Source organism: Eptesicus fuscus, chromosome 3, assembly GCF_027574615.1.
Source record: "Eptesicus fuscus isolate TK198812 chromosome 3, DD_ASM_mEF_20220401, whole genome shotgun sequence".
In the NCBI taxonomy this organism is placed as follows: domain Eukaryota; kingdom Metazoa; phylum Chordata; class Mammalia; order Chiroptera; family Vespertilionidae; genus Eptesicus; species Eptesicus fuscus.
This window is the reverse complement of record NC_072475.1, coordinates 53,199,624-53,212,340: the sequence shown is the minus strand read 5'-3', so window position 1 is coordinate 53,212,340 and position 12,717 is coordinate 53,199,624. Positions and strand designations below refer to the sequence as shown.

Genomic DNA, 12,717 nt, shown 5'->3' with positions numbered 1-12,717 from the left:
TAAAATTTATACTTTTATTTTTAACCAGAGGCCCGGTGCACAAAATTCATGCACAGGTAGGGTCCCTAGGCCTGGCTGGCGATCAGGGACTTCTGGCTGCCGGCCCTGGCCTGCCTTCGTTCTGCGCCCCCCCGCGGCCAGCGTATGTCATTTAGAGTGGTCGAACTCCCGAGGGAGCAATTTGCATATTAGCCTTTTATTATATAGGAGGATCCTCGTCCGAGGACATGCTGAGAGAGAGAGAGAGAGAGAGAGAGAGAGAGGGAAAAAGGGAGGGAGGAAAGTAGGGAAGGAAGGGAGTGAAAGTGGGAGGGAGGGAGGAAGTGTGTGTGTGAGAGAGAGAGAGAGAGAGAGAGAGAGAGAGGGAGAGATGTGAGAAACATTAATTGGTTGCCTTCCATATTTTCCCCGACTGGGAATCAAACCTGCACACCAGGTATGTGCCCTGAATGGGAATCGAACTGGAAACCTTTGGTGCCCAGGACAAAGCTCAACCAACTGAGCCACTCTGACTGGGCTAAAATTCATACTTTCAAAGAGTAAAATTTAGTAGTATTTAGTATATTCATAAGAATGTGCAACTATCACCATGATCTAATTCCAAAACATTTTCATCACTCAAAAGAAAAAATACCTATTAGCAGTCATTTCTCCCCTCCCTCTCCTCTTAGTCCCTTGCAATCACTAACCTACTTTCTGTCTCTATGGATTTGTCTATTATGTACATTTTAAATAAGTGGAGTTCTGTAATATATGACCACTCGCGCTTGGCTTCTTTCACTTAAGAATGTTTTCATGATTCATCCTTGTAGCATGTATCAATACTTCTTTAATTACGGCTGAATAATATCCCATTGTAATGAATATTCCACAAGTATTTTACTCTTTTTAAATAGAATTTAAATACTCTTTAGATACTACTATAAATAGAATTCTTTTCTTAATTTCACTTTCAGATTGGCCAATACTGGTATACAGGAATAGAACTGGTTTTTGTACAGTGATTCTCTGTCCTACAAATGGCTAAATTTATTAGTTCTAATAGTTTTTTGTTGTTGGATTTCCTATGATTTTCTATATATAAGATCATGGCATCTGCAAAGAAAGATGGTTTTCCCTTTTGATTTGGAAGCCTTTTATTTCTATTTCTTGCTTACCTGCCCTATCTAGAAACTCTAGTAGTGTTTTAGCATTTCATATGATGTAAGCTATCAGTTTTTCTGAGACTTGTTATAAGGTTGAAGTTCTCTTCTGTTCCTAATTTGTTTTGTGTTTTTCTGATGTAAAGGTATTGATTTTCAACAAGTGCTTTTTTGGTGCCTAGAGATAATCATGTGGTTTATGTCCTTTATCAAAATGGTGTCTTCTTTGGTTGGATTTTGTATGCTGAACCAACCATGCATTCTTTAAAATCCCCTTGATTATGATGCATATTCCTTATTTTGATAGTGTATAATTCTTTTTTATTATGCTGGATCATTTGCTATTTTGTTGAGGATTCTAATATCTATATTCATAAGGGATACTGCTTTGTAGTTTTCTCTTCTTGTGCTGTCCTTGTTTGGTTTGACCTAAGAATAACACTGGTGTTGCAGAATGAGTTGGGAAGTGATCTTCATGTCTACTCCTTTTGGGGAAGAGTTAAGTCTTCTCTAAATTTTTGGTATAGCAGTGAGGCCATTTGATCCTGGGCTTTTTCCTTTATGGAAAGTTTTTAATCCAATCTCCTTAATTATTTAGGTCTATTTAGATTTTATATTTCTTCTTGAGTTAGTTTCAATAGTTTATGTCTTTCTTTCTCAACAATTATATAACACATACAACTATATACCATATATAATCTATATAACACATATTATAAAATGTCTTTTACCTTTAGTAACAATTTTTGAGTTAAAGTTTACTTTGATATTAGGATAGCCACTTTAGGTGTTTCTTGGTTACTGCTTGCACGGTCTCTTTTCCAACCTTTTCTTTTCAATCTCTGCTGAAAGTAAACAGCTTTAATTTAAAAAAATAAAAATCTAGAATATGTCCCTTGTAGAAAACTTACAGTTGGATCTTGTTTTTCAATCTACCCTGTCAATATCTTTTGTTTTAATCCTTACATGTGGATATTTTTCCCATTAATTTTTAAAGAGTGAAAAGGAAGAAGAGAGGAGAGAGGGACAGAGGAAGTGAGAGAAAGAGAGAGAAAGAAACATTGATGTGAGAGAGATATCAATGGTTGCCTCCCACGACCAGGGATTGAACTTGTAACAGAGGTAGGTGCCCCTGACCAGGAATCGAACCTGCGACCCTTCGGGGTGTGGGCCAACCACTGAGCCACATCGGCCAGGGCATATTCTGTGCTTAATCCATTTACATTCAGTGTAATTATTAAAAAGTAAGATTTACATGTCATCCATTTTGCTATTTGTTTTCTTTATGCCTTATGTCTTTTTTGTTCCTCTATCCCTTTATTACTACCTTCTTTTGTTAAATAGATGTTTTCTAGTGTATCATTTTACTAGTAATTCCCTTGTCATTTAAAAATTATGCATATATTGAGTTATTTTCTTAGTGATTTCTCTAGATTATAATTAACATCTTATAAAATAATCTTTGGATTAATACTAACTTAATTTCAATAGTATAGAAAAACTGCTCTAACTGTGCCCTCTATCCCTTTTATGACACTAGTATCATATTTACATGAAACCTTTGTACAATGTGTGCCTATCAACATAGATTTAAAATTGTTTTATTCAGTTGTCTTTTAATCAGATTGAAGAAAAGTTAAACATTCACTGATGCTGTTTTATATTTACCTATGTAGTAACTTTTAAAGATGTTCTTTATTTCTTCACATGGATTTGGGTTACTCTCTAGTGTCCTTTTATTTTAGTCTGAAGGAATTCTCCAAAGTATTTCTTGCAGAGAAGGTTTACTAGATATTAACTTCCTCAGCTTTTGTTTATCTTGGAATATCTTATTGTTTTTTGTTTCTGAAAGATAGTTTGGCTGGATATAGAATTCTTGATAAACAGTCTTTACCTTTAAAAACGCTGAATATGTCATCCCATTGCTTGTGGGCTTTGGCCATTATTTTCATTGTTTTTGACAAGAAATCACTGGTTCAGCTTATTGAGGCTCCCCTGTATGGGCATCATTTCTCTCTGCTTTTAAGATTCTTTCTTTTGTTTTCTGACAGTTTGATTATGATGGATCTATGGAGTGGATTTCTTTAAGTTTATTCTAACTGGAACTTACCAAGCTTCTCAGATATGTAAAAATTAAAAAAAAAAAAAAGGGAAAAGTTTTTAGCCCCTTATCTTTACTTATTTATTTTTTTGTTAATCCTCACCTGAGGATATTTTTCTCATTGCTTTTTCAGAGAGACTGGAAGGGAGAGAAAATGTGTGGGGGATGGGGGGTGGGAGGGAGGGAGGGGGGGGAAGAGAGAGAGCCCCCCCCCACATTTGACTGATTGCCTTTTGCATGTACCCCAATCAGAGGTGGGGAATGAACCTGCAAGCCAGGTGGTGTGTCCTTGACCAGGAATCAAACCTGTGACCCTCTGTTGTACAGGCTGACACTCAAACTACTGTCCAGGGCTTTGGCCACTATTTTCATGTTTTCGGCATATCTCATAATTTTTTTGTTAAAAACTGAACATCTATACTAATAAAAGGGTAATATGCTAATTAGACCAGGAGACCTTCTGGACAAAGCCATGGTGGCAGGGCTGAGGCAGAGGAGGTTAGGGGCGATCAGGCCAGGAGGGGAGGGCAGTTGGGGGTGAGCAGGCTGGCGGGGGGGTGGGGTGGGGGACGGGGACAGCTGAGGGCGAGCAGGCCGGCAGGGGGGGCAGTTGGGGGTGATCAGGCTGGCAGGGGAGGGCAGTTGGGGGCGAGCAGGCCGGGGGGGGGGGTCAGTTGGGGGTGAGCAGGCCGGCGGGGGGGCAGTTGAGGGCGAGTAGGTCAGCAGTGGGGGGCAGTTGGGGGTGAGCAGGCCGGCAGGCAGAGTGGTTAGGGGCGATCAGGCAGGCAGGCAGGTGAGCGGTTAGGAGCCAGTTGTCCTGGATTGCGAGAGGAATGTCTGACAGCCGGTTTAGGCCCGATCCCACAGTCTGTTTGCCTCAACTGTTATCCAATGTCTTAAGCAGCCATAATGTGCCTATAGTTGTTTTATTTTATTGATTTTAGAGAGCAGGGATAAAGAGATGGAAACCCAGGCATGTGCCCTGATTGGAAATCAAACCTGGGACCTTCAGGTACAAGGGAAGCCGCTCTAACCAACTGAGCCACATCAGCCAGGGCCTGCAATTGTTTTGACAGGCTTTTGTACTGGTGGAGTTCTGAATAAGATCAAATACAGAGAATCTTAAAAGTAGGGTGTTCCAAGAACCAACAGACAGGTCAAATTATGACATTTATCTGGGAAAGAGCCTCTGAAAGTTCTACCCCCATTCTGGTCTCTTTAGTGGCTTTCAAGTTACTGGTTTTCACTGTGAATGTAGGCTATTTTTTAAGGCTATTGTGGTATGGAGAGCTGAGGATGGGACTTAGACAAGCTAAAGCTCATTCTTATGGAGATTCAGCCAATTTTCTTGAATAAATACTTCTTGAATTGAGGCAAACTTTTGACTCATTTCCAGAGTTCTGAAAAAGTTCATTCTGACAAGTATGGTAATTTTTCCCACTGCTTTTATAGAAGAGAGAATTTCTGTGAAGTCTTTTGAGTCACTTAAAAAAATATTTTTATTGATTTCATAGAGGAAGGGAGAAGGAGGGATAGAAACATCAATAATGAGAGAGAATCATTGATCAGATGCCTCCTGCACTCCATCCCCCACTAGGAATCGAACCCGGGCATGTGCCCTGACTGGGAATTAAATCAAAACCTCTTGTTTCATAGTTAGATGCTTTTGAGTCACTTTTGATTCTAAGATTCCATGATTCTAAATTTTTAGTGAATATTAACTATATTATCCACCATGTTTGGCATCATTGGAAGTAACAATACCACCTCATTTGTACCAGTTTGAAAAATGTAGTATTCTACATATGTAATAGATCATAATTTCAAAAACTTATTTTTTCAACAAAATGTTAAAGATAATATTTTATAAAACTTATTATTTCCTTGTTTTCCCAAATAACTTATACTTCCTCAGTAATGTGGACTTAAAATTAAAAATAAACAACAGTGATGTCTTTACAAGAGTGGTTCACAAAGTTTGATTCTAGGGGTAGCAATATCAGTATCTCATGGAAACTTGTTAAGAATAAAAATTTCAGGAACTATTCAAGTTATACTAAATCAGAAAGTTTAGGGATGGGGGGGGGTCTAGAAATCGATCTTTTAACAAGGCCTCAAGGTGATTCTGATACAAGCTGAAAATTGAAAAAAGTTAAATTTTGTCTAATGAGGTATTTAAATTTGTTTCAAGGTTTATTTAGTTTTGAATATATTTTCTCATGTTTTTCTCCTGTTCATAGGTTTTCCTATTGCTTTCAGGATATTTCCATAGAGAAGCTTATAAGCATTGAAATTTTAAGGTTATTAATGCATACTGCCAAACAAGGCTATACAGGTACTTAATTTATACTCACATTAGGATGTGCAATTGGGCTGCACTATCTGGGATGTTCAGTTTTAAAATTGAGACTAAAGGGATTTCCAGACAAAGCTTTCAGTACTAAAACTGGGAAAGTTCTGAGTGAAGCAGGTTGTATTAGTCAGACTAACATAATCTGGCAGTGTGTCAGTGAACCATATAAAGTGGTTCCTCATTGACAATTTAAAACACACTTATTTTTGCTTTGAGATTTTTAGACCAGGGCTGGGGATCAAACCTGCAACCCAGGTATGTGCCCTTGATTGGTACTAGGACCTGCGAGACTTTGGTGTGTAGTTGATGCTCTAACAACTTAGTCCACTAGCCAGGGCAATACTGTAACTTATTTTAAAAATTTAAATTACAATATAATTTATAAGAAAAAAAAAGTACAAATTTCAACAGTTCAGTTGGAAGAATTTTCAACAACTGTATGCACCTATGAAAGATATACCTCTCCATTAACCAATCCACATTTCCATTGTGTCTATTATAGTCAGCACCAACTTTCTGACTTCTATTAATACAAATTAGTGTTGCATGCTCATGATTAGCATGTAACTGGAATACATGCTAATTATCCACAATTATACAATTGCTGTGAAGTATATTGTATAAATATATAACAATTTATTTAGCTACTTTACTGTTGATGAACACAAATTATTTCAAAATCTGGGTCATTATGAACAAGACTGTTACAAACATTACTGTTAAAGTGATTTTTGTAGATACACGATTTTGTGGGTAAAATCTGGGTGATAAGGTTAGATATATGTTTAATTTCTCGAAAACGTCCCCAAAAGTTTTTGTAGTAATTGTATTATTTTATCTGTCTACCAGTAATGAATGAGAGTTACAATAATTACTCCATACCCTTACCAATGTTTTATTGTCATCAATTTTTAAAAAATCATTTAACTGGGTGGATATGATACCTGGTTATGACTTTAAACATCTATTTTTATTTAGGCATAATTTATATTCAATAAATTAATCTTTTTTTAGTTTACAGTTAAGAGTTTTGACAATTTTAAATGTTGTGTAACAACCGCCACGAGAGAGAAAAGTTACATAACTTCCACTTCAATTCCTCCAAGTCTCTTGTAAGATATAGGTTGCAGGACTATGGTGATACATGTTAAGTATGTGCAGGTAAGGATTAGGTGGCAAGAGGGATTGATTGATAGAAAACTGTAAAAAGATACAATGTACATTTTTGAATGCTTTTCCTATCCTGTTCCAACAACATATACCTTCAGTTTGAGGAGTATTTTCAGATTTTGTTTTCTTTATATTCTTTAGTTGAAAAGGTCTCTATAGGTCTGTAAGAAATTATTTAAATAGTCATCAATATTGAATATTATTGGCAACACAGGATATAGGTTTGTTTCTATATCTCAGATCGTACAATTTTAAAGTGTTGCCTAAACTTTTAAATTAAAAACAAAATAGCATACAGGGTGTGACAAAAGTAGGTTTATAGTTGTGAGTGTGTGAAACAGAGTTTATTCTTGTACTAGAGGCCCGATGCACGAGATTCGTGCACTGGGAGTGGGAAGGGTCCTTCAGCCAGGCCTGCACCATCTCGCAGTCCGGGAGCCCTCAGGGGATGTCTGACTGCTGGCTTAGGCCTACTCCCCCCCACAGAGAACACCACTCAGCCAGAAGCCAGGCTCACAGCGGGTGAGCGCAGCGGCGGTGGCAGGAACAGGCCTAAGCCGGCAGGTGGACATCCCCCGAAGGGTCCTGGACTGTGAGAGGGCACAGCCCGGCTTCTGGCTGAGTGGCGCTCCCCCTGTGGGAGCGCACTGACCACCAAGGGGGCAGCTCCTGCATTGAGCATCTGCCCCATGGTGGTCAGTGCATGTCATAGCGACCGGTCGTTCCGCTTTTCAGTCGATTTGCATATTACGCTTTTATTATATAGGATTACTGTTTATTAATTATTGTATTATTTTCCAAATAGCATGCATAAAGCAATATCTTCAAAGTACTGGACAACAACTGTCAACCTAGAATTCTAGACTTAATTATATTTACACATCAGGGTAAAATAACGTTATTTTCAGACAAACGCTAAGAGTATCATCAAGAAGTCATTGCCGACCCCTGACCAGGGGATCAAAAAGTTCAACTCACTAGGAAGAAATGATGCCTTAGAGCAGTGGTTCTCAACCTTTCTAATGCCGTGACCCTTTAATACAGTTTCTCATGTTGTGGTGACCCCCAACTATAAAATTATTTTCGTTGCTACTTCATAACTGTAATTTTGCTACTGGTCTTAGGCTCTACAGCAGCGGTTCTCAACCTGTGGGTCACGACTGACAGGTTGAGAACCGCTAGCAGGGTCGCCCAAGACCACCGGAAAACACAGATATTTATATTACGATTCATAACAGTAGCAAAATTATAGTTATGAAGTAGCAACGAAAATAATTTTATGGTTGGGGGTCACCACAACATGAGGAACTGTATTAAAGGGTCGCGGCATTAGGAAGGTTGAGAACCACTACCTTAGAGCATCAATCCGATATGCCAAGGTTATGGGTTCAATCCCCGGTCAGGACATGTAGAAAAATCAAACAATGAAGGCACAAATAAGTGGAACAATAATCGATGTTTCTCTCTCTTCCTCTCTCTCTCTCAAATCAATCAATCAATTATTAAAAAAAAAATCACTGCTAAAGAATAATCCAAGGGCTCCCACTAAGGTGCATCTGGATATTTGAGGGACACTTTTTCTTCTTAAAATAACTAGGGATTTCTTCTAGCAAGAGAATGGGAGCTTAAAAGGCTAAATTTTCTACAATGAACAAGACAGTCCTATACAATAAAACAAATCCCAATGCTGTTAGTGGCCTACTAAAAAACACAGAAGATATAAGAACAAAAAAAAATGATAGAACAAATGGATTAACTGTTAAAAAAAATAAAAATGACTCAGTTTGGGGGATATAAAAGTGAAACAGAAGTAAAATACTAGAAACAGATCATTAGAACTGAAGTTTCTCAAAGTCTGTGAGCCATTAGGTAGAATAGAATTATTGATCCGTTTTAGTATAAAATTATATGGACAACAGCCACATAAATGCACAAACTGAAAGTAAAAAGGGAAGAAAAGATGAGATGAATATCAAGCAAAAATGTTAGCAGTTACATTAATATCAGCAATATACCTTCTAGGATAAAAACCATTATAATAAATATGGGGGATCAAAAAGTTCAACTCACTAGAAAGAAATGATGATTCTAAATTTAGTGCATTTTATAACATAGTTTCATAGATACAATGAAAAAAAAACTGCTACAAAGACAAAGTGCTAAACCCATCATCATATTCAGACAGCTTAAAAAAATCTTTTAAAATAATATATTAAGCAGACAACAGATTAAAATAAAGATCTAAACTAAACAAGTAGCAAGGGAGTTAATAGACATATAAAGACATAGGTTGAGTTAACAGACATAGCATAAAAGACATTCATAAAAATGACACTTATAAGTAAGCCAAATATCAAAATAAAATGTCATGTAGATCATGTTCTCTCTATAATTCTACAATTAAGCTGTAAAATGGTAAGATTAACTAAAATATCTCATACCTTTAGGATGTAAAAACAAAAAAATTTAATAATAGGTCATAGTTAAAATAAAAACACACACATTACTTTGATTAACATATCCTACCGATATAATACGATCTCCTTTTCTGAGCTCTCCACTAAGATCAGCAGGTCCTCCAGCCAAGATAAAGGAAATAAATATTCCTTCTCCATCTTCACCTCCTACAATGTTGAAACCAAGGCCTGTTGAGCCACGATGAAGAACAACTTTTCTAGGTTCCCTAAAAATTAAAAAAAAAAAAAAAATTGTTTATCTTATAAATTTTATACAGAATTTGACACTGTATCAATGAGAAAGAATTCCCTATTGATAACTCTTTTCAAATTATAAAGAAAGCTAGATGAAATATAAAAGGGTTTTTGAAATTGTAGAGTAAGGAATTCTTTCTAACCCTAGAAATTAGGCTTAGAAATTAAAAGTAAAAATCCTAATTTTATATAAAAGCAAAACCCATGTTAAAAAACAAACATGAAACTAAAACAAAAGGAAGAAAACATGAAACTAAAACAGAAAGAAGAAAACAATGTGGAAATTTAAAAAAATGATATAAAGAGCCTACTCAGGGAATATTGTATATATAATACACTTAGGAAAATTGATGTTGTGTACATTTTATTGCCTATTTCCCCTACTTCTTAGATTTTGTAAAAGGCAGATATCCCTTTGTCATAGAGAAGGTAGGTCCTTTTTCCAATCCCAAAGGGATGAGTTCATGATTAACTTAAGCCAGTCATTAACCCTTTGCTATGATCCTCTTCTGGCTTCTGAGAAATGAAGGGAAATTTCACTGTCATTTCCAAAGAAAGACAGACCCTAACAAGGATAAAGCACATTTGTTTGCCTCCCCACCCAAAATAACACCCCCCACTAAAGAATAAATGATAAAACCCCATTACTGGTTTGAACACATAACAATCATGAAGCTAAGATCAAGCAGAGAAACCATGGACCGAGGGTTGCTACATAAACATTGGAATTGCCCACCTCCAGATTTTTTATATGAAACAATTAAATATCTTTATTTTTTAAGTCACATCCATCTATCTACCTCTGCTTTTTGTCCTTTCTAAGATGCACCCTTTTTTTGCCCCACAAACCACCTATTTAAAATCTCTGAAATAAAAATATATCTTACCACTAATAACGTTTCACATTTGCTACCAGTTATACATAGTTGTGTGAAAATCAATCATCTCCTGTGGTAAGATCATGAAAATTCCAGCAGCAGATTATTTTATATAATGAAATACAGAACATCACTTGAGATTAGACTATATCATATCTGATAACATTTTTTAAATTTAATCTGATTTTTCTAAAACATCACAGAAATCTATTGATAGCAAAGGGCTTAGAAGAAGTAAATAACTTTTACAAATGTATTTTAGGAATACTTCCATATAATGTGAAATTAAGCTTCTTAAATATTTGTCTACTCAAAACTTAAAATGGTATTTTCTAGTCATACAGATGTATCAGTTTTGCCAGTTCACTTATAGTGTTAACAAAATTATATTTTCTTGTCAAAAACTGCAAAACTAAATATATACTGCTTAGGATATATTATATACACAAACATATATGAAAGAAAAAAAGGAATAAATCCAAAATTCAGAAAAGCAGTTAACTTGGTGGGGCAGTGCAGAAAAGCAGGACACAGGATAGGTTTTACTATATTGGTGATGTTTTATTTTCTTTGTAGATGGTAGACTCATGGTTTAGGGTTCCTATTATGCTTTAAACATATGTATGAATTCTACTTCTATAGTAGTAAATAATACTTAATTAAAATTACCCTGCAGAAATCCAATAGTATTTCCAGAGAAAAATAAATTCTAATTTTTCAAAGCCCATGAAAAGATGCTTCAACATTATTAGTAATTAGGAAAATGTGTAAAAATCACAATATGTCCAACTACTACAATGGCTATAAAATAAAACAAAACATGAAAAACAAGTGTTGGTGAGGATGTGGAAAAACTGGAACCCTAAAATTTTGACGGTGGGAATGTAAAATGATGTGGCTTCTATAGAAAATAGGAAGTTCCTCATCAACTTAAACACAGTTACTATATGATCCAGCAATTCCACTCACAGATATATATCTAAAGCAGCAATTTTCAAACATTTCTCATCTCATAGCACATATAAACTAATTACTAAAATTTGGTGGCACACTCAAAAATATATTTTTGCCGATCTGACAAAAATAAAAAAAGGTGTAGTTTTGATTCATTCACAGCGGACAGCTATTGTTGTGGTGGCTATTGTCATGTTGTTGTTGTTTTTTTTTAAAAAAATAATGCAAATATAGGTTTATTTGTACACACACCAATGAAGAAAAGCAGTCTTCTATCAAATGGAGAAGATCAAGATTCTTAAGCAGCTGACTGATTTGGGACCTACTACAATGGAAAGACATGCTTTGTTGTCTTCTGATGTTAAGGTCTATTTACCTAACACTTCAGCAGGCTTTTACAATGGGTCTTCCTTCTCTCCTGGGCCTGATTTGCTAATCGCTTATGATTTCCTAGCTGGACTTGCAGGTGGTTTTCCTCACTCTAGAGCAGTGGTTCTCAACCTTTCTAATGCCACGACCCTTTAATACAGTTCCTCATGTTGTGGTGACCCCCAACCAGCTTTTATGCCGGTTCCCCAGTTATTTATCTCAGGCCTCTTAAACATTGGAAGGCAAATTTTGCTCCCACATTTTCTTAGATATTTCAGGAATTCCTTTCCATTTTCCCTCTTCACCTCAGCTTGGTCTTCAAAGAATTCGGCAAAAAGAAGTTGTACCTAGTCTTCAATGGAATTATAGGGCATAGATAAATAAGCATTACTGATGTGCGGCTTATAAGATGTCACTTTATTAATAGCAACACTACACTCTTCAGAGAGCGGTTGATTGGCTGCCATCTCAGCTTTAGAGAAAACCTGGCATAAACAAAGCTGTGCTATTGTCATGTTTTTTGACAATTTAAGGGAAAAGCAGTCAGTGCTCCTGATTAAACAGTTAAGTATTGAATGTTGTAAAAATTCTTGTGGCACACTGATTGAAAATCACTGATTAAAAGGAATTGAAAGCAGGGACAGAAACTGATACTCTCATGCCATTGTTTATAATAGCATTATTCACAATACCCAAAAGGTGGGAACAACTCAGGTGTCTGTCACAGATGAATGGATACACAAAATGGGGTATATACACAAAATGGAATATTATTCAGCCATAAAAAGGAATGAAGTTCTGTATATGCTACAGCCAGACATAAAAGGATAAGTATTTTAAGATTCCACTTATATTAACAATCTGGAGTAGGCAAATTCATAGAGACAGAGAGTAGAGTAGTGGTTACCAGGAGGAGCAGGGAGGATAGGGAAATGGAGTTATTTCTTAGCGGTTACAGAGTTTGTCTGAGGTAAGGAAAAGTTTTGGAAATAGATAGTGGTGATGGTTGCATAATGTTATGAATGCAACTAATGTCACT

The 12,717-nt window shown here is 36.1% G+C and overlaps 1 protein-coding gene across 9 annotated transcripts in view; it reads right to left on the bottom strand.

Annotated features, from left to right (window-relative positions):
* Positions 1–12,717, bottom strand: part of DLG1 (discs large MAGUK scaffold protein 1) — a 248,396-nt gene that overhangs the window by 66,738 nt on the left and 168,941 nt on the right. For all 9 annotated transcript variants that reach the window (XM_054713852.1, XM_054713853.1, XM_054713854.1 and 6 more), the window contains one exon: positions 9,293–9,449. In XM_054713852.1, coding sequence (XP_054569827.1) covers positions 9,293–9,449 — 157 coding nt within the window. The remainder of the gene's footprint in view (positions 1–9,292; positions 9,450–12,717) is intronic.